We start from the raw sequence: 26,273 nt of genomic DNA on the forward strand, positions 1-26,273 counted from the left end.
TATATATATATATATATATATATATATATATATATATATATATATATATATATATATATATATATAATATAATATAATATAATATAATATAATATATATTAATTAAACTGCTTTTATTCTAGCCAAAATAAATTTTGCTAATATATATATTAGCAAAATTGTTAGTCAATATTATTAGCCCCTGAGCTATAATTTTTTCGATATTCTACAGAACAAATTATTATACAATACCTTAATTACCCAAACCTGCCTAGTTAACCCAATTAACCTGGTTAAGCCTTTAAGTGTTACTTTAAGCTGTATAGAAGAGTCTTGAAAAATATCTGTTAAAATATTGTTTACTGTCATTGTAGTGGCAATTTTCTTTAAGGAGGCTCTCTCAGTGGTAATAAAGACAAATTCTTACCCAAATTGTCGTTTAAGGTTTTATTCTTTGCAAAGAAGTTCACACAGTCATACATCAACAACTTTCTACAGAGTGAGACACCAAAAACAGAGCGTGCTCTCTTTTTTATCTGGTTTCTTCCCTGTACTGCTTACGAGGTCACTAAAGACATGCACTAGAGACGTGCATCATGGATTATAGTTATCTGTGTAGGATTTGTGTTTACTGCTTCAGTTTTGGCTTCCAATCAGGCCATATTATGTTTACATTAGGTGTCTTAACCTGTCTTACCCATGCCCCTTACAAAATAAGGAGAAAAACAACATTACACACTTCTCCTTCTGCGCCATTTCATATCAGTGACACAATTTCACAGAAGTATAGGATGAAAAACGAATAGTCTCACACAGTAAAATTAAGCAATGTAAAAAATGCCTATAAATCTGAAAGGGTGGGGGGGGGGGGTTGTTAATAATACTCACTTCAACTGTACATAAAAGTACTGTTAACCAAGTGTCATTTCTGACACATCAAGCAAAAAGAATGACTAACAACACAACACATCAAAATAAAAGTCCCATTATCAGGGAGTTCAGTTGGTAGAAGTATAACAGTAGTCAACTTAGGTAAAACACTGGACAGAATTGTTTCCTGAAACATTAAACGAACGTCCATTGTGGACTTCACATCTTACCGAGGGATCAGATTGTTTCTGATTAGCTGAAATATGACTCATAATCCTCTAGCAACCAATTTCTATCAAACATACTCTATTGCATCAGGTATAAAACAAATCTATCCGCGGCTGGAGTAATTACCGATCGCACTGAATTCAGGTCAAACTACAACAGTTGAACCGCTGAGATGTTTCTTGATTGCATTCATCGTCTGATCATACATTGTTAAAAACCAAAACCAATCCTCGGGAATGATTCGCAGCCAGGACTCAAACAGAGACAGAAGAATCAAACAGACGCCCTCATTCGCACAAACACAGGAGGAGAATCTTATTATCTGCTCTACAGACTTTCTGCCAACAAACGAAATGTCAGTTGATCCCTGTCATTACGCCCCAATAAATCAAATAGGAAATGTTGCCATCTGTCTGTGATGCACTGATGGTGGACTTAAGCAGGATTTAATTAAATTGTATGTATTCCATCTGAGATTTTTATACAAAGTGTCCATGTTTACTTATTTTGCACGTTTTGTAGCAGCGTGTGTGTAGTCTCTTATGCATCAGGTTTCTGGATGAAGCGATACTTCCAATAAACTGGGCTCTAAATAAAACAGACCAGTTTCTCCTACTCAGCTCGGCGTATTATTCAAAAGCCTCTTATGTATTGCAAAAGCTTAGAATCACAATATCACACATCCTGTTTGTGTTGGACTAAGCAGATACAATAGATATCAGCAAGGCAGTGGAATATAAACCAAAAATTGTCAGGCCTGCTAGGCAAGAATAATCTGACAGATACAAAGCAATTTTGATGTGATAAACAAAAAGTTAACTTTTTTTTTTGCCAGCTGCACGACCACTGTGTGTCCATGTTTGTTACATGTGTCTGTGTGTGTGGTTGGTATGATGGCGGCGGTGAGGTCACTAGTCACTTACCATCAGTTTGTGGTACAGGCATTTTGATCATATAGGTATGCTGTCCTGGGATGTCTATGTCAGAGCAAAGGTAGCGAAGCCCATGCCACCAACCTTGCTCGAGAAAAATACTGAATATTTCATTACCTGCTCCAGGAAAAAACACACTCTAGGACCTGTCATTTCATCACAGATCTCAGTAATACAGAAAAGATGTGGTTAAATAAGCAGGATTAATGTCACTTTCCATGAAAAGTGCTCTATATAACCAGGGCTTAAAATCAACCCTCGACAAGATCCCAGTAAAAAGGCAATGACATATCCCAGCAAGCATTTTCTTTTGTTTGTTTTAAAAAGATGTCTAATAGATGTCTAATAGACATCTAAACATAGTCGTCTTGGCAAAAACAAGGCTAAACTTAAGCTGGCAGTAAAAATATAATAGACGTCTAAGAATAGGCCAAAACTAGACATCAAATAAACAAAATAAACATAAAAAAATATAAAAATAAACAACTGAACAAAAACGTATGACTACACATCGTCACCTCGAAATTATAATGTCCTATCTTCGTTCTGAATGATTTTGAGATATTGAGCTTCAAAGTTTTTGTATTCCTTATAGATAACAGTATGTGGGCAACGTCTGTTTTTAAATAAAAAGTCTTAATATGTAAACAACTTATAAAAACACATCCCATAATGTAAATAAGTTGTCATTTAATAAGAATGTTTCAGTAACTTATTTTTGACAAAAATGTCAGATAGAACCCTATAATTTTATAATTCTAAGTTGATGGCATAAAAAGTCTGTCTAATCTGTCTATTTGATAACTAGTTTTTGGATATTCTTTCGCTGACAGCCCAAGTTTAGCCTTGTTTTAGCCAAGCTGTCTATATTTAGACGTCTATTAAACACAAAATTGTTTGCTGGGGTATATTTTACTTACCACATGGATGCTGATGAATATAACAATGATAGAGCATATGGTTTAGTGTAACTTTTCAATCACAAAGCGTTGTATTTATGTAATAAATATGTAATATGAGGATTCCTTCACATGAGCAGCTTATAAAAAAAGTGTTCAGTTTTTCTGTTTACATAAACAATTCAAATTAACCCTATCTGGACGTGCTGTGAGTTTAAAGGGTTACTTTAACCAAAATTATAAAAATCGTGTTGTTAATTACTCACCCTCACACCAATCCAACACCCTGAGGCCTTATTTTGTATAAGGGATATAAATAAATATATTTAAAATGAAATCTGAAAGCTCCCTCATCTTACATGAAGAGCAAAGTTCCGACTCTTTTAAAGTTCAGAAAGTACAGACAATCTTCAAAACAGACAATATGGGTTCAGTGGTTAAAAGTGTATATTATTGAGCTACGAGAATCATTTTGTGCACACATAAAACAAAAATAACTACTTTATTTTAAGAGTTTCTTCAAACGAGCACTGTGTACTGATGTAACACAGATGTTTTTTATGCATATGAACACACACAGTAGAATAACAAGTGAAATACAATTTGAGCAATATACCATCAGTACACATTATTACAAAAAGAACGGAAAAAAAAATAATAGGTAGAAGAATAAAAAATCATTAAAATGAAATAACAAATGACCTAAACACTTTGACGATTAAGTTTACTTGTCTATTTCAAATTTGCAGAAAACATTAGAGCTCCTGAGACTGTTAACATTTGTTAATAAAATAAAAATAAAAAAGCTTGGGCACCCGACCACTTAATTTTGTGTATATGAAACTTCTCCAGTATAACCAGTAATTGAATGCTAGAAGTTTTATCACTTTCTATCACTCCAATATATCACTATATCAGACCCACCAAGTTTAACAGCTGCATGTTAGTTTCCTAGTGAAATTCTCGATGTCGTTTTAGAATGACACCTTCCTCTGTTTGAATCAAAACACAGATGCATCCGAAGTAATGCGTCAGCAAGCAACGTGCACAGAGTTCTTGTGAATGTATGCAATAAACTGACACTGAGGACAAGAAAGTGTTAAAAAAATTTTAGAATTTTGTTTTACTGATAATGTTCCAATTGAACCACCAATTTGGTTTGTTTTGAGGATGATTTGGTACCTCTCTAACTTTAAAAAATTTGGAATCCTGTCAGGAAAATGTCCCGAACAAAAACCTTTCAAAATATAGGTAGAAAAGTTAGAAAGGAAACTAATATTGGTATTTCATGTTTTTCATAAAGCGATAGCAGCCTTTAACATTAATCATATGATATTTAAAAGATATCATTGAATGATTTGAACTATTGAATTTACTCAAAGATGAAGACCAAAGTGGTCAAAAGCGCCATGTTACCACGATAAACACAGCTTCTCATTACTAGAAAAGTGTTTTCTCCACAGTTACTGAACATTCAGTACTGAGCAGCCCAGTTCCTTTGTTGAGGAAAGCCACAGCAGAGCATCTGTTTGAAGAAAGCCACCTGATCAGCCAGGAACTCCTACTTACTCCTACTCCTAATTGCCGTTCTTATCGTAACAGGAAAACGTAAAAGGTTTTCAAAACCCTGAAGGCCCGAAAGCGAGATGTTTAGCTCTGTGTGACTTCTGTGTGCAAACAGCAATCATGTCTCACGCCCTGCTCAGGGCTCCAGTTGTCACGAAGAGTGGGGCTGTCGCTGACAAAACTGCACAGGGGAGCAGCATCTGCGAAATCCCTCTCTACTCCTCCGCCGTTCGCTCCCTAATCAATATCAGGAGCAACAACACGCAAGCAGGCGAGGCCGGGAGAGGAAAACGAAAGCAAAGCAAACAACACGTTTTCAATGGGGGAAGAAAATTAGCGTGCGACGAGACTCCTCCACGCACCTGTCATCATCCGCTTCGGCTCTTAATGAGAGCGCTTCTATTCCTGATCACATCATATTTGTTTTATACAAGTCCCTTTGAACAGCTAGGAGATATTGAGCCTTCTTTGATCACTGCATCTTTCTGCATTCCAAATAAGAAATGAGTCTCTCTCTCCCTCTCTCTCTCTCTTTGTCCCATTCTCTGTCTCTGTCTTCCTTGCTTTGCTCTCTCCTCCCTTGCTGCGACTACTTTGTTTGTTTACTACACAAGACCCATTGCCAGAATTAGCTAGAGAGGAGAAAGAGTAAAATAATGATAGAAATAAAGATGAAAAAGAAAAGTGAACAGAGAAGGAGGGAGGGCTAGAGCTCAGGAGCATTGCAGGAGAAGCGTGGGGCGTGAGATTTTCTTCATTAATGTTTATGCACTTAACAAAGAGAGAGGGCTCTTGAAAAAAGAGGTAGAACATTGCCACGAGACATCGCAGTTAGCAGGGATTTTTTGAAGGCAGTCGTATTCTAATGATGACCCTTGGCATGCTGTGGCACTTGGGACTGCCCCCTGTGTGAGGAAGGCTGTTGAAAATTAATCCTTTCTCTTTTCAAACAGAATATCACCCGGCCCCTGATCACAGCGCCAGGGCCGCCTTTCGTGAGGCCCGTTGAGAGAAAAGGCATTATAACAACCCCAGATCCTTTCCACGGGTCCCACCAGTCCTTCGCTCCCATGCACCTCGGCTTCTGGAACAGACAGTGACACGGTGACCGAGGGACGGGAGAGGTCTGGATGTTCTCTGGCTGTTTAAAGATTGAAACCATTGGTGTGTGATGGGCTTCTTTGATGTTTGCTAAGCACAATGCCTGGGTGCAGGAGAGTACGGATAGCGAGAAATGGACGAAAAGAAAGGTAGAAAGAAAGACAGTGGAGTACACGCACAAATGGGGTAGCGAAATAGAGGTGAACTGAGGAATGGCTTTACCAAAAGGCAATCATCTTTCTCAAAGTCACAGCGGAAGGGAAAAAGGCTGGAAAGAGTAGAGGAGGAGGGAATTGGAGGAAGCAGTGCAGCCACCCTGACAAAGGAAGATAAAAGCATAGAGGTTGAATCAGGGGCCATGACTGACTATGAAGAAGAGATTACTCTGCCAGAGACCACAAGTTCTTCCGCCACAGAAAACTTTCAACGCTCGCTCTTGAAAAAGAAATCCCTTTTCACTCTCATGTTGTGGAAGGACGCAGGATAATTGCGTCCAAAGTCTTGGAGTAGAGAGACCATTGCAGAAAAATCACTTGCTTACAGCATACCTCACCTTGGGTGATGAAATTCCTTGGATGTGAAGACCGTAGTCTGCGGGGACAACTTTAAATTCGCCTTTGTTTCTGTTTGAATTGTGTTTCACCTTTGCCTTCGCATTGGAGAGCTATAGTTTAAAACCAGGAAAAACTGCCCAATGTATCTGCCCCAGACTCAGTCTCGGTAAATGGTGAGATTTCTTTTTCGCGTTGCCGTTGGGAGGCAGATGGAACAAAGGGAATTCAGAGGATACAAAAGCATTTTAAGTACAATTAAAATCTTTGATGGTTTAATCTGTTCACATCAAACGCAACAATCACACTCTTTTTTTTCTGATGATGCAACATGAAAACCGATGACTGTCAGCAAACACAGCTCAATGTTGGTGAAATGCATTAATTAGAGCAAGCATCTGGGCTTATGTTTCCAACCAGTGGCATTCCAAAAGTGTTATTTTTGAAATCATGTTCAGAATCATATATATATATATATATATATATATATATATATATATATATATATATATATATATATATATATATATATATATATACATGTATATGTTTTTACCCAGTACATGCCCTTCCTGTTGCAACCCATCTCTGGGAAATATCCATACACACTCATCCACACTCATACACTACGAACAATTTAGCCTACCCAATTCACTTGTACCACATGTCCTTGAACTGTGGGGGAAACCGGAGCACCCAGAGGAAACACAGGGAGAACATGCAAACTCCACACAAACGTCTACTAACCCAGCCGAGGCTTGAACCAGCGACCTTCTTGCTGTGAGGTGACAGCACTTCCTACTGCGCCACTGCATCTATACACACCTTGGAATTATATAAGTTTCCATCATGATATTGAGCTTCAAAGTTTTTGCATTTCATAGCAAACAGTGTGTGTCACATTTGTTTGTTTTTTTCTTTAAATAAAGTCTTAAAATGTAAACGACTTCTTAAAAAAAAACATCCCGTGATGTAAATAAGATGTCATTTACTAATAATATGTCAATAAGTCAATTTTGACAAATTTGTCAGATAGAACCTTATAATTCTAAGGTGAAAATACACACACACACATACACACAAACACACACACACACACACACACACAAACACAAACACACATACGCTGATAGCCGTGATATATTTAAGTAATATTAGCATCCGTACAGCCTCTTTACCCTTTGTGTATTACTCCGCCCACATACAGCCAGCAACAAGCAGACACGACAGTTGGACAAATATCACTGCTGTTAGACAACAAAATATACTTTTGAGGCTTTTTCAGTCGAGAATGTAGTTGTTTAGATTGCAACTATGCAGTTTACTTGCAAGAATTGTGCCTATTTTAAACTATTTACAATACACACACACGCACACACACACACACACACACACACACACACACACACACATATATATATATATATATATATATATATATATATATATATATATATATATATATATATATATATATATACAGGGCTTCCTTTATTATTTCTTTTTAGTGTATTTAGGTGTATATATGGAGGTGGGTATGTAACTGTTTGGGCATGGGGGTTTAGATTTATTCATTTATTTTTATACTCGTCTGTTTTCTTGTATGTTTGTATTGTTTTTCTATGTTTGTGATGACTGCGACTGAAGGCAAGAGCCCAAGACAAATTTACCTAACTAGGAAGATAATGTTTTATCTTCCTTACCTGCCTACCTACCTCATTATCATTATTATATGCAGATATTTTCTAATATTTTTTTCTAATATTCTATAATTTGTCTGGGGAGTCTTAAACCTGTATTTTTGTTCCTTAGATCAAAAATGCTGTGTTCTATTTTCAAAATGATAATATTCAAATTTTAACCTTTGTACAATATATAAAACTATGTACATTATCTAAATTTATAACAAACAGAATATGTACCTGTAAGGTAGAGAAGTGTACCTTTTAAAAAGGTACTGCCCCAGAGAAACCTTTTATTCTCTCATTTTTAAGAGTGGACCTAATAATATTGCCTACAACTTTAAAGTGATATATCAGACATACTAATTAGTCATCCATTTTACTTCAAACATTTGTTAAAAAAAGAAATAAAAAATAAGGTGCACATCCTCTCTTCATCTTTTTTGCATTTCCATTACTTTGAAAGCACAGTACTTAGTTGTTCCTTTTTTGCTGAAATTGATAGCAAAAGTGCTAAGAACTCTAATGAAAAAAAAAAGTTAAACAAAGAGCTTTAACAGTTCAAAGCCTTGCGGAGAGCTATTTCTTCTTTAAGTGCTAATCTTCACTTCTTTAGATTGGAGTAATCACATGACAGACTGTCTAGGTTTGAGACTTGGTGCTCCTGAGGTTTGCCACTTGTTTTCTTTTTTTCTTCTTTCACACATACCCATGCATATTGTTTACGCTGATCTTAAAGTGGTGCAAATTGAATTCCACTACATCATCTTATCAGTATCCACAAGTGTAAAGTGGTGTAGGCACCCCCTCTGGACATTCCCTACTTTTTACTTTTTTTTTTTTTTAACATTTGCTTTATGTGCATCTCTGAATGAATGAGAACCTATGTCAAATCTATCAACTCATCCGCAATGGAGAAAAAAAAAGTTATTCCAAAATTTAAAATTCAGCATACTTACTTTTGGAACATCAAAGATTCAGGTGTCTTTTTTCTTCTTCAGTAAAACAACTAAAACATTTTAACTGAAAAGAAAAGTTTTTTTTTATTTTTTATTTTTTTTTTAGCAGAGATGATACTAAAGCCTCTTGGAATCCAAGGCAAAATGTAAAGGGCACCTTCCAATTAGCGTGAATCACATTCATATAATCAATAATCTGACACAAACAAAATAATTTAAAATGTAAACTTCAAAAGTTCAGAGTACATTTACAAACTAAGACATTAAAAATGTTACAATTTAAATATAGATTTCCAAAAACCTGAACAATTAAAACCAGAAAATTACAAATACAAATAATAAAATAACTCATTACTCTTATTTTATAAAAAGCCTATTTGACACGTTGTCAATTGACAAACAAACTATTTACAGAAAGCACACAGTTACATCCATCATCAGAGCACCTTACCGGTACAAATTGTGCTGTATGATAATTTAAATGATAGCTAATGTGATTCAGGAGCATGGTCAGTAATAGCACGTAAACTAACAAATACCCATATGTTTTCATTTACAATACTTACTGTGTTGTGTTTCTCATACATGCATTTTATTGTGGAGGCCTGGGAGTTTTTCTTTTGAAGGTAACTGATTGTCTACAGAAAGTTTTATTGTATTATTTTGAAGTAACATTAGCATTAGTACATGTTAGAGATAGGGGTAACATTTGTCATGGTTCTGTCTTATGTTTATTTCATTCTTACTTTGTGACAGAACTCTGACACTATTGTTTGTTATCTCTTCGTGAGTGCGTTGATTTGAGTTTGCTTGAACTATGTATTCTTTTCTGTGTTGTGAGTGCACAGTGTCAAGTCATCTTGAGCTGTGTACTTATGTCTGTAATTAGTTTTGTGTTCAGCACATGGCTTGTGTTTGGTCTTTTCCCATGTGCTCATTTGTCTATTAGTTAGACCCCGCCCGTCTTGTTACCTGTTCATTTTGTTAATTTGTTTCACCTGAGCTCCTCGTTTCAGACTTTGTTTGCTCCTCTATTTATTCTCCCAGTTTGCTGTTGTCTGGGCTGATTCGTTTCTCATGTTACATGTAGTTTGATGCCTGTCTGTTTTTTCTGTCCAGTTTGGTTTTATTTTGTTTTACTTAAAATGACTATTTACCCTACCATGGGTTTGTTGTTTTTTCCAGCCCTGTTGGCTGTTATCTGGGCTCTGTGTCCAGTTTTTTGTTCCTAATTAATAAAGTTTATTTTTATTGCTGATCTGCGTCTGGGTTCTGTCCACACACTTGACAGAACGAATCAGCCAAGTGAACCCAGCAGACAGCAACCTAAGATGGCGGCTTCTCTTCAATCAGCTCCACAAGTGACTGTTTCACTGGGCAAGGCACAGCCAATTAAACGGCTCTTCCCTGTGCAGGGGGTGCTTCCCATCAGAACTTGTGCCTAGATCTTTCGTGAAGAGGCATCTAGGCTGTGCATTGCTAAAGCTCACATTAATTTTTTTTTTTTAATGGAGGGCTTAACATCCTCTGCATAGTCCGGATGTCTTCTCCACTGGACTTTTGAGGAGTTGGTGGAGCATGTGTGTAGGTTTGGGGAGATGAGGGTGCTGCTGAGTAATTTCAACAGTCCAGTTTCTACTGTCTCTGTACTAGCATCTTCTTCAGCTCCCATTTCCAGTTCCCCGGCAACAGCTCAAACCACTGTGTTTACATCCAAGCGAAGGAGGAAGAGGGACTCTGTCTTTTTCTGGAAATCAGTGGTCCATTTGAAGGCTGTCCCAGAGCTGCCTGCTCTGCCAGTTATGGCGATGAAAGCTGTCCCAGAGCCACCCACTCTCCCAGTTATGGCCACGAAAGCTGCCCCAGAGCCGCCCGCTCTCCCAGTTATGGCCACGAAAGCTGTCCCAGAGCCACTCGCTCTCCCAATTGTGGCCACGAAAGCTGTCCTAGAGCCACCCGCTTTACCAGTTATGGCCACGAAAGCTGTCCCAGAGCCGCCCGCTCTCCCAGTTATGGCCACGAAAGCTATCCCAGAGCCGCCCGCTCTCCCAGTTAAGGCCACGAAAGCTGTTCCAGAGCCGCCCGCTCTCCCAGTTATGGCCACGAAAGCTGTCCCAGAGCCGCCCGCTCTCCCAGTTATGGCCACGAAAGCTATCCCAGAGCCACTCGCTCTCCCAATTGTGGCCACAAAAGCTGTCCTAGAGCCACCCGCTCTCCCAATTGTGGCCATGAAAGCTGTCCTAGAGCCATCCGCTTTACCAGTTAAGGCCACGAAAGCTGTTCCAGAGCCGCCCGCTCTCCCAGTTATGGCCACGAAAGCTGTCCCAGAGCCACCCACTCTCCCAGTTATGGCCACGAAAGCTGTCCCAGAGCCGCCCGCTCTCCTAGTTATGGCCACGAAAGCTGTCCCAGAACCGCCCGCTCTCCCAGTTAAGGCCACGAAAGCGGTCCCAGAGCCGCCCGCTCTCCCAGTTATGGCCACAAAAGCTGTCCCAGAGCCGCCCGCTCTCCCAGTTATGGCCACGAAAGCTCTCCCAGAGCCGCTCGCTCTTCCAGTTATGGCCACAAAAGCAGTCCCAGAGCCGCCCTCTCTCCTAGTTATGGCCACGAAAGCTGTCCCAGAGCCGCCCGCTCTCCCAGTTATGGCCACGAAAGCTGTCCCAGAGCTGAACGCTCTCCCAGATTTGGCCACGAAAGCTGTCCCAGAGCTGCCTGCACTCCCAGTTATGACCACGGAGGCTGTCCCGCTCCGTGCCCCTGTGGCCGCTCTTTTAGTAACTGACAAGGTGATCATCCTGGAGTCACTTACTCACTCTGCCATGCCCACTGAGGGCTATTTAGTGTTAGCCATTTCTCCGGTCATAGAAACAATCTCAGAGACTGTCCTGTTTTTAATGGCTTTATTGTGTGTCTGGGCCGCACACACATCCTCTCCGAATGCTCTCTGGAGTCCTCTCAACCCAAATTTCCTGCTCCACCAAGGCTGCCTGGCGGTGCTATTGAGGGTTTCAACTCCCTTAAGCTCCCCTGTTGCCTTACTCTGGCCCTGCCCTGGCCGTCTGCCGGGGTTTCCGTTTCACCTAAGGCCTACTGGACCCTCCCTCTGGCCCCACCCTGGCCGCCTGCTGGAGGTCCCGACTCACCGGAGCTCTTTTGGTCCCTCCCTCCGGCCCCACCCTGGCTGTCTGCTGGGGTTCTAAACTTGCCGAAACCTATCTGCTCTCTCTCTTCAGCCCCGCCCTGGTCATCTGCTGGGGTTTCCGACTCATCGAAGCCCACCTGGTCCCTTCCTCTAGCCCCACCCTGGGTGTCTGCCTGGGTTTTCCTCTCATCTGAGCTCCCCTGGCACCTCCCCTTAAACCTGGTTTATACTTCTGTCTCTAGTGATCGGCGTAACCCACGACACATGCAATGTGCGTAGCTGTGCATTTATACTTCTGCGCGCTGTCTCTGTTGGTCTGCATTAACACTTCCAAAACGCTAGTTGGCAGTGAGGTTTATATGTTCCTCTGTGTCGAGTTTCTTCGCTGCTGTTTTGCTTTTCCTGGACACTTTCGGGATGTACAAGTGGCTCAAACTCGCTCATTTTGAGGCAGGAACTGGCGGACGTGCAACAACTTTAACTATGAGGTAAACCCAAAACAAAACTTTTCATCCGGAGCTCCTTCACAGGACTCCACACTTGTAAACAATCGCTCCATCAGGCTCGCACCTTTCACGGGGTTCTCGGTCCCGCCCAATCACAGAGCTTGCGCTACACGTCGTTGTGATGTGTAGTTACCTTTTTTGAGAGGTGCACGTCAGCGACGGCCACGGCGAAGGGCTATGCGTCAGCGTCGTAGCATACGCCGGCGTTTGATGCAGAAGCTAAGAATATTAGCATTTGTATTCTTAGCAAATGCTAAGAACAATGCTAAGAACATTAGTATTTGTAAGCTTTGTTTACAATCGTTACTGGGAAATTTCTGATTGTCTTATCTAGGGATTTTATTCAGAAAAGTGATTCATAAAATGTATCTAAACATCAACTAATTTAGTTGATTAGGGTTCATGTGATTTACCCTTAATATTGCTGACTTTATCATGCTTTGCTAACTTGCTGAACCAGAAGTTTCTGAAACTTATGTATATTTATGTGAGTATGCGCTTCCAACTCAAACTGAGTGTTGAATATGGTGTAGGGTTTTCTTTTGTGCATCATTAACTTGTTGTAAACCAACAGAGGTGTATGGTTAAGAATAAATATAAAAGTGATGACAACACTTTTTTTGTCACTTTTTTTTCCCCCTCTTTTTTTTTTTTTTTTTTTTTTTGAGCAACCTGAATGAACTAGATGTTCTCCTAAAGAACAACAGGTCACAGTTTATTTTTATTGTCCGTTTGTTAAATTTAAGTTTTATTGCATGTACATGCCAACTAATTCTCATTAGATTTTAAGTAGATCTTAAGTCTGGTTGGGGTTAGGGTTAGTGTAAATTGACATGTACGTGCAAAGCTTCTTATGGTCAGTTAAAAGTCATTTGAAGGAGCATTATCAACAGATATTAAGCAGAAAGTCTACTAATAGTTAAATGGCCCATCAAAATAAATTGTACCGAATAAAAATGTGTGCTAACAACATAAATATTGTAAATTTAGATTTTATATGGACCCTTAAGTATTTCTACCAAGGACAAAGACAGTAAGAATGGCAATATGTAACTTCGCATCAGATTGTCAGTGTGACCTCCCATGATATCAGCACATATTATCCAGTGATAGCTTTTCTTTGACATATTAAATTGTGTTATGGAAGGATGCGCTGGTGTAACAAAGTTTGAACCCTGGATGGGTTACCTTATCATACCAAGGTCATCAACTGCATCAACAGCAAGAAAAGGCATCTTCAGAAAGGTCTGTGAAATGTTAGTCTCTTGTCTCGTCAAAGGTCTTGATCAAACGAGGGACTGGAAAGGACAGATGGCGACTGCACTAGAGGGGGCAGTTTGGGTGCTGAGCTATGACAAATCCTCTGAGCTGGAAGAATGGTAGGTTGCTGCACTTAGGTGAGTTAGGGATCAAATGACAGCAAAGATGTGAAACCAAAGGGAACATGGCGTGGTTAGGCACCTTTACCCATTTAGAGACAGGTGAGTGGGAAACAGCCTTTCAGTGTGGATGGAATGGAGGTTACAAGCAGGTCAGGAGGCAATCATCATTCTAACACCTTCCTGCTCAGCGTGTGGTAGCTTTCATCAGGCAGACACTCACTCTCAGAGCAGCAAGGATGACGCAGTGTCCAGAAGGAGCAGGAAGTCATGGATTCAACCACTGCTGACAAAAGACATCAGCTCAGTCTAAATGTAGCTATAGGGCTGGAAAAATTTACTTATTAGGTTATTTAATTGTTAAGTGGTTGAAAATGTATTAGGCTATGCTACTCTCCCTCCACACTAAATAAAATGCAGGGTTCCACACAATTCATTCATGTTGTCCCAACACATATTGATTACGTTAACACTTTTAACAAATTTATGTGGATTGAACATAAAAAAATAAGTTGTCCCAATGAAATCTCAAGACTTGTGTCGTTTCAGCTCATTTTAAATAAGTAGTTTTAGTTTAGTTTAGTTTGAAGTAGTTTTGAGAGCATATACTGAGTATTCTACATTTTTATTTAAACTATTTTCTATATATGCTGTTTAGTACGAATATGATTACAGTTTGATTTCAAACATACTACATCTATCACAATGTTTATATCTCATAACCGCTGCAGTTGTGTTGCTTCACTTTCATACATTTTCTCCAGTGGCCTCATGGGATAATAAAGCCATTGGATGTATGCAAATCTATTAATTTTGCAGAATCATCCAGCTAATTTGTGTCTACTGCTTACAGAAAAAGGAATCCTGCATTATAAAGAATAATAGTTTTTTGTTTTACAGAAACTACTGAATAATCTCACATGAGGATTCATTTCAAACACCCAAGTAAAGTTTTTTTGCAATTTGGAATTTAAACGACGATATTGGTAATTTCACGTGCAGCATTTCTGATATCTGTCATAATCACAGAACGATAATCTCAATCTCATTATCGACTGATACAATTTTGAGCAAATTCAAATTTAAAGGTAAGTAGTAGTACAGTGAACTAACACTGCTCCATCTGAACATGCATGGTGAAGGTTTACCAGAACTTAATGGTTATGAACGTAACCCACGTTCCCCGAGGGAGGGGATGGATATGCTGTGTCGCATGACACATTTGAAAAAATGAGTTGGCAGAGCGCAGCTCTCGCAGCTGATGGCAATCGCAATTAGCTAAGTAAGCCAGCAGCTACAGAGAGCTTAGCACACTTTTATGGTGAAAAAGCCCAATATACAGCGATCATCATTTAGGTTCCCTCCCTCGGGCAATGTGGGTTATGTTCATAACCATTTTGTTCCCCAGCAGGATGGAACTCCTGATGGAATGCTGTCTCGCATGACACATTTGTAGGAGTGGCTGGAAAATGTCACAACAGCTCAGCCTTACCACGACCTTGGTGAAAAGATTGCCAAGCACTGCCTGAGAGCACAATTATCACCAAGGATGCAGCCCTCCATCGTCTCCTTGCCCTTACTTACTTTACCTACCTGTGAAGGCTTTAAATTTTTTTTTTTTCGCAAAAACTTTCACCTAGCAGAGTTAGACTAGAAATTTTTGTAATAAAGTAATATGTTGGGAAAGCGTGCCCACCCCAAAGGGAAAGGACGCTGTGGAGGCCACCTGCTACCAAGCTGAGGAGACCTGGTAACAATAAAAACACATGGCCTAATATGAATAGGGGGAGCACAACATATGAAAAAAAATGGTTAGTGGGAAGAGGAGATACAGGGGAACTAAACTAGGTCAGAGTGATGTGTATGGGATCCCCATTGGCGTACCCATGCACATCTGTGAGAGTGACAGCATATCTGGACACTAGTTCTGAGGGCACCCCAGCTTGTAGAAAGCAAGGTCCATCCATGGACTGAAGGTGCTGTGATAAAGCAAGGTGATGGCCCCCCAGAGCGTTCCCGCACTCCATGTCCATCTGCGGACACAAAGTGGTCCCATATAAACAATCTGAGCAGTGCAATCACGGCTACAGATATCATATGCCCCAGGAGCCTTTGGAAAACTTCAGTTGGACCACTATGTTCCTGCCGAATTTATATCAGACAGGACAGCACCAACCTGGTGTACTCTTAGTAAGGCGCACCATACTTAGATCCAAAAAGTCTAGGTCCATCCTGGGAAAAAAGCAGCTACGCCTGGAGGAGAGCTTGCTCTTTTCCTGGTTGACCTAAAACCCCAACAGCACTTATCCACTTATCCAAAAAACTTATCCAGCAAGTTTTTACGCAGCGGATACCCCTTCCAGCCGCAACCCATCTCTGGGAAACATCCACACACACACAACACACACACACACTCATGCACTACGGACAAGTTAGCCTACCCAAGTCACCTGTACCGCATGTCTTTGGACTGTGGGGGAAACCAGAGCACCCAGAGGAAACCCACACGAACGCAGGGAGAACATGCAAACTCCACACAGAAACACCAACTGAGCCGAGGTTCGAACCAGTGAACCAGCGACCTTCTTGCTGTAAGGCAATAATTTTAGATAATTTATCATTTGGCACTTTGACTGATCCTTCAAATATACCTGTACAATTTAATACTGGTTTTGTGATCTAGGTTCACATGTTATGATATATTGTTTTCACATACTATATAGTGGTAAAAAGTGGAGAATTTTTGCAAGTTTCCCTGATGCAAACAGTTTATGCCAGGCTTAGTCACTTATAGTTAGCTATCAGTTAGCTAATGTAGTTGTGTGTGCTATTTTTAGTAATGTTAGCTAACTAAAGTGCTAATTTAGCACTGACTATTTTGGTAATACATGAAACATATTTTGTTATGCAACTAATAATCCATAATAACAAAATACTTTAATCAACATGTGATTTTTTTTTCATATCATCTATATGTGATAAGATTAGGGTTTTTGTGTGCACTAAATAGGACAACCGTTTATTTAATTTTAATTTTTTTTTTTCAAACAAAATGTTTAATTGAGTGACATATAAAATTTATAATATTATTCTAATGTATTTATCATTATTTTAATACTACTAAAGTTGTGCAAAGTAACAGTAAACTGAAATGAAAATAAACTGGTTTCTAAATAAATGGGACATCCAATATGCTTTAAAAAGGAACAGGATATGACCAATTAGTAAGTAATCCCTAAAGAGAAGGCCCATGTTTAACAGAGCTAATGCAAAACAGAAGTCAGACTAATGTCACTGCTGACCCCGGTTGAACCTCTGACAGGGCCTCTGCTCGGGCAAAAGAGTGGACGGACTTCAACAGTGCTAAGCAGTCTCGATTGCATGAACATTAACCCTGCACTGCCCTCGCCTCCAGCACACATCTGGCACAGAACTGGACTAGTACCAACTCTCAGTGGGCAATGCCCTTCTTAACCAAGGCATGCTGGGACAGATCGAGTATGAGTGTGTCAATGCCAAGTTGCTATATTTACAGAGGTAGGCAGCTAAATGCCAACTATAATCAACCTCATTTCCAGTTTACACAAGGGCATTCGCAATCAGTACACCCTTTCTAGCAATAAATACATTTTAGGTGGTCGTTAATATTTAATCATTTCACAAATTAAGAGGAAAAGAAAACTTTTAAAAATGTTATATAAGTTATTTGTGCTTATGTTGGTCCAAAAAAGTACGCAAAAATGACAAAGAAAATGCATATTAAAGTAAATAATTATACAAATGTTGTCTGTGACTGTGTTCTGTATAGCAGTCCTCTTAATGCCAAGTAAGAAGAACACTAAAAATCTGTTTAAATTGTGAATGGCCAAATGGTACAGCTTATAAATACAGTCATACGGCTTTAAAAGATTTAGATTTAGAAGATTTCTGATATATGAACTAGTGGCAATTTCATGTGCTTTTTCAGGTTTGGAACCTACAATCTGGAACCTAAATTGTGGAAATTTTGTACAGATACAAGGGTGAGGGGATCCAACATTTTTCATTTTGGTAATCAGTGATGATAAACTGCAGCTGTGTGAGATCTGTCCAGATTGATATCAGCTGTGGCAGATAATCAGAGCCTGAACAGATACAAAACATGATGGGATGTGTAGTCCTGGGCCAATGGCTAATGGAGTCTTCAAGAGTGCCCTCTAAAGAGTCTGGCGGGTACTCCAGCTAAATGACTACATGCAACAAACTACATCATATAGAGCATTTATTAAAATATAAAATGTTAAAATAAAAAGTCTTTTTGATATTTTTTGAATGATCAAAGACTGAGGTGGTGGCTCAGCTTTTTACTTGAAGAAAAACAAAGATTTAGAATAATTATTTAATATAGTAAAACATGAACTGTCATTTTTATTTGAATTAATGAAAAACAACTGAGCCAAAAAAAGACAAAAAAATATAATAATTAGCTAATAAGTTAAAAATAAGTTAAAGAGTTCAAATTAATTTTGTTTGACTCTTTACTCATCCATGTGACATTGGACATCCACCATTTTAATAAACAGTGGTGTCAGAGATCCAAGCTATTATGTTATACTTAAATCTTCACTCTTACACTGTAAAAAAAAATATATTGCTGCCTTAATTTTTTAGTTCAATGAAATTAGCTTTTCATCTTAACTTATATAAATCAAACAATTAAAATAAAAAATATATATTAAGTTAAATGTTGCATTACTTAAACCATTTTAAAAAGTAATTAGAGTAAAAAAAAGTAAAAATATTTGTTGCCTTTACTTTCTGTCATTACGTTTTTACAGTATAAGGTCATTCTAACTGGCTTCATCCCGCAGTGAATGCCTGTGGTCTCTTAAGACTCTATCAATGACACTATTAAAACCTAATTTCTGATATCAAAACAGACATTATTGCACATTTGACATCAGATTTTTATTGCACACTATTTATTTTCTTCTTCTCTCTCTTTCTCTCTTTCTACTTGAAAAGTTAGTAATTATGCCAATATGAAAATAATTTCAGGCACCTTTTGCTTTCCCAAATACATATTAAACTGGATGGATTTTGGTTCAATTACTGTGAAGTAATAAGCAAAGAAAGTAAATGTACAAAGCACCAAAGACTTTATGCTCCATTAAATCACAGCCTTTTGCGGTTTAGAGAGGCAAATGTCATATACTAAGTCATATCCTGATTTTGTAATGTAGAAAACAGATTTCTGTTTCATCTTCTATATGACGTTGGTATTATAAGTAGTGAGAAATAATTTTCATATTGGTGTGAGACTGTGGCAAGACAAGATGTGGCTGTTCACCAGAGTATACTGGCAAACAATGTCCTTGCCCAGTCCACATTTATTTTCAGTGTATAAAAAAAATCAGCATCAGTACACTTGTACATTTTCCTTTTTGTGTTCTAGAACAGTAAAAGTTATACTGGTTTGGAGCCTATACACACATTGTGTGGGCTCCTGCTGTATCACAGCCCCTCGTGTTTATTATGTTCAATTAGTTCTAAGGCAATTGATTATTACTAGAATATTAAAATATCAGACAGTAGATCCTTTTAATATCTGGCATCTAAAATCTGAAACAGCCTTACTAGGACAGTTCGGGAGGTAGACACACTTTGTCAGTTTAAATCTTGACTAAAGGCACATCTCTTTGCTCTAGAATTTAAATAAAACACAGATTTAGAAATCCAAATCATCTAAAGCAGTGCATCTCAACCACGTTCCTGGAGGACCACCAGCACTACATGTGTTGTATGTCTCCTCTGTCTGTCTTTCAGTCTCTGCTAAAAAGCTGATTAACTGAGTCTGGTGTGTTTTGTTAAGGAGACATGGAAAATGTGCAGAGCGTGCAGAAAATGTGCACATGGTCCTCCAGGAACGTGGTTGAGAAACACTGATCTAAAGTATTTTAGGCTGCATTAATAAGGGCAACTAGAGCAGGGTACATTTCCCAAAGATAAACTATCATTTGAATGGATCTACTGAATGCTCATGTTAGTCTGTCTGTTTCTCCTTATACTAAGATTGACATAATCTTGGATCAGGCCCATATCCAGAGTAGATGTGCTTCTCTTCAGTGAATTTGCCTTCAAAATTGGCTTGGAGCACTGTCGTCTCACAGCAAGAAGGTTGCTGGTTCGAGTCCTGGCTTAGCCAGTTGGCATTTCTGTGTGGAGTTTGCATGTTCTCCCCATGTTCGCGTGAGTTTCCTTCCTCTGGTTTACCCCACAGTCCAAAGACAAGCAGTATTGGTGAATTGGCGATCTGGAGATGAGTGACAGACATTAAATATCTGTATACAGATATTGACCTAAAGTTGAAGTATTTTCCTACTCTTTCAGCTCCCTGTGTTTTCTTTTCTCAACTTCTCTCTGAGAGCAAGATAAGGAGACGCTCTGAAATTCCAGCTCCCTGTCAAGGACACCTGTTGGACTCTACAGGCTCTCACACACACACACACACACACACACACACACACACACACACACACATACACAGCTACAGATAACAATCACTCCCTTTCCCCTCATTCAACACCTTTGTGTGCTTTCTCCCACTGGAGGTCGTAGGCGGGTCGGCGACCAGCACCCCCGTGGCTGCAGGACCAGATGGCTGCCCGCCCTCATCGGACTATATCCACACCCCCTATTCCCATCCCCTGTGGCAATGTTGTGTCTTGTCTGTGTGTTTTTGTGCTTGATTGCTGGGGCTCTTTTTTTGTTGTTTCCCTGGTCCCACATTGCTCTAATTCAAGGTCAATGTGAGAGGGAGTTTTTTTCTTTTGCTTCCATTTCCTGAAATGTATCTTATCTTCTTTCCTAAATGCTACCTCCTGTGACTTGTCTTCTCCTGAAAATTGTGATGTCTGTGTACAGTCGGGGGGTTCAATTTCACTAAATGAAAGTGTATGTGACAAATAAAGGCCTGATTTGATTTGATTTCATGACATTTGATCGTTGCCAAATCAGTGAATTAAATGACCTAACGATCAAATAATACCTGCCCTGAGTTTAATATTCACTCTCGTAGGAGAATTTTACTTTCACCATCCAAACTAAATAAAGTTATCCAACATGTGCGCTCAATAGATCCGCCCCTTCCCCTACGTGAGCAAACCTGCGGTCATTGAGTGCGTAAAGTGTTCATCATTACACACTTCATTTTACTGGCTGTATGAGTGCATCATCCAGTGCATCATTAGAGTTTTCAGTGTGAACGCAGTACTTGCGCTATTTATACTACAAAATGCTGTAGAATAGTGCATAAGTATGCGATTTTGGACACAGCTTATATCTTGCCTGGGAATGCCTTAAGATCCCTTGTTGAAGCTAGAGAAATTGCCTGGGGAGAGGAAACTCTGGGGTTCCTTGCTAAGACTGCTGCCCCCATGGCCCTGGATAAGTGGCAGACAGTGAATTGATAAATCAGTTTAAATTTAACTATAACTACACCAGAACTCAACAACTCTCCTGTGAGCCTGATATGCTGGAATGTTCCACAATCTGAATTAACGTTATGGCTTTTTATTCTCTTTTCCTCCACCATGTTTGGCACACACTACATTGTAAAACTTGCTACAGGAATAAAGATTACTTCACTTATTTTTTTTTTTATTTATTGGAAAAGCTATACATATTATATTCATATAATATTTTTTTTGCTTCAAACATTTGCAATACATTCATTCATCAGTAAATAAGCATCATGCTGTTCCAGGTTGATGCGCTTTGACATTGAAGAGCTGAAGTCATGATGGTATTAAATGAGGTCCTCACAGGCATGGATCGCATGCACAGTGAGATGGCTGAGCTCCCTCTAACAGGGCCTTGTGGCAAGGTTTTGTTAAACCTCATTTTTAACATGGGCTATGGGGAACTATAATCCTCTCCATGTCATGCACTATCAAATCTGAACCTGTGGGCATAGATGTGGTTGTTATTCCATGTAAAGCATAAAGGTTGACTAAACCGCGTAAGCATGCACACTATACCAATGTCTGTATGGGAAATGAATACAAAATTTGTTCCTGAACTCTGGAAACTATCCCTGCGGAGAAGGGCACCAGTTTACAGATTTGAGTCACACCAGTTGTTCATTATGTTTTATCTTATATTTCCTGATCTAGATAGAAAATGTAAACCTAAATAAATATTGAATAAATGGATTTATTGTGTAATGTGCGAAATCAAATTAATTACGTTTTTTGAAACTGTTAGAAGCCAGTGTAACCATGAATTTTTCAGTACAACCACTTCTACCAAAGCAATTTTGCCCATAAATATGTCTGGAGGTCTTGGATGAATTTTTAATGGGCGAGCAGAGAAGATGAAAGAGGGAATGGTAGGATCAGGGGGACATGAGCATTGAGCTGCTGGCACAAAGCAGAGAGGCCCCTCACCTCCAATCTTTCACTGTGACATCCTCTATGTCTTATTGCTGTAATTACCCTTTAGTTTGTCACAGGCCCAGTCTCTCATTATCAGGACATGGAACAGGAGGTATAGCAGACCCATGGGCCGGACAGACAGGAGGTGCTCAGAATGTCACCTTATGCTGGTTTTTGCATGTAATCTTGAAGCATATATGCTGTTCATTATAGGAAGAGAACACATGGAAAGAAAAAAGGAGTTGTCTTTCTTGTTGTTTTAGATACTAAAATTACATACATCTGTCTTGGTTTAACTTGTGTAAATTTTTTCCTTCTCACACTGAAATATATTAAATAGTTGATATGTATTAAATGTTTGATTCTGATTTTAAAATATTAGATATAACCTTTACCAGTCACTTAGGTAGTCACTTAGTCACTTGTTAGTCAGGGTTTTAGAACTGCCTTAATTATTTGTGGAGCAGATTTAACAAGCTGCTGGAAACATTCCATGGAGATTTTAGTGCAGACAGATAAAAAAGCGTGCAAATCTCCCGTTTCAGCACACCCTAACAGTGCTCTATTGGATTAATCTAGTGGCTGTGGAAGCAATTGTAGCATAGTGAACACAATGTCATGCCTCAATTTTCAAACTGTGTTCATGATGATTTTAAATTTTTGTCATGTTCTGCTGTAAAAAGCTATCATATGCTAGGCATGCTATGGTCATAAAGGGAAAAACATGGTCAACAAAAATATGCAGGTAAGATCTGGCATTCAAACAATTACCCATTGGTACTAAGAGCTCCAAAGTGTATCACACCAATACAGCAACAGCAATCTAAAATGTTACTGATTCATTTCCTCTGAGGGATATGGCTTCATACTACAGTACAGTAGTTGCATTGCTGTGCGTTTTCATTTGGCCATAGGAGAAATGGTCGTGCCCAACTGAGCCTAGTTTCTCTTGAGTTTTTTTCCTTCACTTTTGTCGATTGGTTAAGTTCCTCATCACTGTTGCCACTGGCTTGCATGGTTCGGTACTTGTCAATAGATTTGCTCTTCAGTGTTTGAACTTTCAGCAGTGAAAATTAAACCACACTGAACTGAACTTCAACTTTACTGTAATCTTCTGTGTTAAGCTGCTTTGACACAATCTACATTGTAAAAGCACTAGAAATAAAGACAAATTAGATTGTTTTATAAGTTTTATAAACTAATTTTAAGAGGAGCATGTGATACGATTTATCACGACTGGTCTCACATCAATAGTTATTAGCTACGTTTCCATCCATCTATTTTTATGCGCATATTGGATTTGCGCATAAAAAAAATCAGTTGATGGAAACGGTAAGATTTTCAATAAAATATTTTTTTTATTTTATTTGACAAGAAAAGATGTGCATAAACTGTGATAGAAACATTTTTATCAAACACATTTCAGCATACACATTAAAAAAAGTCATGTGATTTTGTTATAAGAGATCATGTGATGACAAAAATGTGTGTGAATGGACAAACCAGCAGGCTGAGTACCCTATAAAACATCTGAAATGTTGTTTTGGGTATTGAAAATGCCTTTAACCATTTCAGTTTTACTGTTATTATAATATTGCCTTCTGAGGCATAAGACATTTACAGCATTAAATGAAGAAAAGATTGGATGTGTTGTGCATACAGAAATACTTTTCTGCATATCTCATTTACAATGAGTAGTTATTGTTGCCTTTGAGTTACTGTTGGCTTTCTATAACCTTGTCTCAGTCTGACAATTCTTGTCTGACCTCTGACAGCAATAAGGCATTTTTCCCACACAGAATTTATGCTCAGAGGATATTTTCCATTATTCAGACGATTATCTGTAGAGATTGCTGTGCATGAAAATCCCAGCAGATCAGCACTTTACAAAATGCAAAGACCAGGCCATGTGGCACCAAAAACGGTGCCACAAGTCACTTAAATCAGATTTATTCCCCATTTTTATGATTGGTCTGTTCTTGGTTTGTAAGTTGGCAGATTATCCTGAGCACATTTATTTCTTTAAATGCTCTGACATGTGATTGGGTGATTAGATATTTGTATTCTACAAGTATGTGAAAGTGTCTCCAATGAAGTGTTCTGGTGGTGTACTTTGTCAGGGTCAGTTAAGGTGTGAATGCAATGGGGATATTAAAGACATTTGCTTTAAATGCATATTAACTGTTTGAGTTGTCCAAATAAATTGCAGATATTACTAACACACTATTTGTTCATTTGAAAAATGGTAATTTTGCTTGTGTTTGAATTTAAATTCGATTAGAGTAAAACAATTTATATTCGGCACATTATGTGAGCACAGCTTGTGTCCTTGTGCCTAAATCAGATTACATTTCTTCACTCATTTTTCATCCTGGGCTGAGGCCAGAGCAATTCAGGAGAAAAACATCTGGCACAAGGACGACACCGCAACAGTTTCCCACCTGGGATCTCATATACACAATCCATTAGACGCCTTTCAGTCCCACAACCAGCCGTTTAAATTACCAAACACATGCCAGAGCTTGCAAACAATAACACCAATTGTCAGCAACGCATTGACAATCCACAAATCTCCTCATTAGCCATCGTTAAGTGAAGACATACTTCCTGCAGCAGTATTGATGTAGTCTTCACGCATGCTTTGAAAGCCAACCATGGCCTTATAACAATTACTGTTTATGGTATAAGATGGAAATTATATTATCTTTCCCCACAAATTTTTTTTACCACTAAATGTTGGTCTTTTTCATGGTCAGATGTCAATCCATTTACCTTTTTTTGGGCACATGGTCCTAGATCACATTTCAAAAAATAGGACTAAAGCTATGATGTGTAGATAAGCCTTGGCAAGCGAGGAGCAGGTTTAGGCTGTGGTCCTATACAAAGCATTATCAATTATTGTCACTGATAAAATGTAGAAGTACAGGTTATGCCTATTTCACACTACATGACTTTAACCATTGGTCGATAGCTCTGCTGTTCAGACTACATGACTTTTTGTGTAGTTATGTCAATATGTAGTTCACACTATGCTAAAAACATAAATGATTCACAAGAGGACACACACTACACGATGTGACCACAACTCTATCACTTAAAGGGCACATAGTTTACCCTTTTTTATGATTTAATATTAGTATTATGGTTCTTCTGTGTGCCAGTTTAGGTTAGTGTCATGTTGGGAGCATTTACACAGTTTGCTGTTTTAGGGGCGTGTTGCTTCACATGAAAATTAGTTTCGGCTTCCCGCCCAACATAATAAGGGGGCAGAGCCTAGAGCTCACCCACTCTGTGTTTGGCAACAGACAGATAGACTGTGAGATGGAGCAGGAGTGAGAGGATCAGCATTCAGTTTTGCAGACAACTGTGTGCTAGTTTAAAGTGCCGAGCTTGTACACCGATACTAGTAACGACGCACACTGAATTCACTTTGACTGATGCACCGGATGCGCCATGACACGGCACACCAGACACTCCCTGTGGCGCTTCAGAAACATGAAGGGTCCCGAATCGTCGCACCACGCATTCTAGAACTCCAAACACAGGCCTTCATTAGGGTAAACACAATGGCGCTTCAAGCCGGCTGCTGGGCGCTGCGGACACCCGCCGTTGTGTTTACCCTGATGAAGGCCTGTGTTTGGAGTTCTAGAATGCGTGGCTGTCTGTTTACCCTGACAGAAACCCATGCCCAGAACTTCAAAATGCATGGTGCTGCGTCAGTGTCACGCCACGCAAAGAGGCACTTCTGGTGTGCGACCTGCAGGCAAGTTTGTTATGCAACACGCTTGCACTTTTCCAGCTGCACCTAGTTAAGATTCACAGGGAGCTTCTGTGAACGTGAGAAATGCAAACGGCTGAAGTTTAAGACGCAATAAAAAGTACACATGTTTGCAAACCTACCTAAAGATACAACCAATAATTCTGATTAGAGTGATACTGTGGAGAATATTGATCTTGTGTTGAGCACCAATAAGCCTTACATCTAAAAATAGAGCAAGGGTGTTCCTTTAGCGATTTGTTTTGACTCGCACTGAAAATGGCGGACGTGAATCAACAAACTGAGGA

General features: G+C 39.1%; 2 protein-coding genes across 3 annotated transcripts in view; both read left to right on the forward strand.

Annotated features, from left to right (window-relative positions):
- Window positions 1-26,273, forward strand: part of LOC147836356 (uncharacterized) — a 702,935-nt gene that overhangs the window by 18,504 nt on the left and 658,158 nt on the right. The window lies entirely within an intron of this gene.
- On the forward strand, window positions 8,878-13,019 carry LOC147836357 (uncharacterized). 2 transcript variants are annotated; one of them, XM_087257207.1, is made up of 2 exons: window positions 8,878-11,196; window positions 11,240-11,900. In XM_087257207.1, exons 1-2 carry the CDS (start codon window positions 10,366-10,368, stop codon window positions 11,363-11,365), a joined length of 957 nt encoding a protein of 318 aa, XP_087113333.1. In that variant the 5' UTR covers window positions 8,878-10,365; the 3' UTR covers window positions 11,366-11,900. The 2 variants fall into 2 exon arrangements, with proteins under 2 accessions (XP_087113333.1, XP_087113332.1); XM_087257206.1 differs by having other exon boundaries at window positions 8,878-13,019.

This window comes from Danio rerio, chromosome 6, assembly GCF_052040795.2.
Source record: "Danio rerio strain M-AB ecotype USA chromosome 6, GRCz13ab, whole genome shotgun sequence".
NCBI classification, from domain to species: domain Eukaryota; kingdom Metazoa; phylum Chordata; class Actinopteri; order Cypriniformes; family Danionidae; genus Danio; species Danio rerio.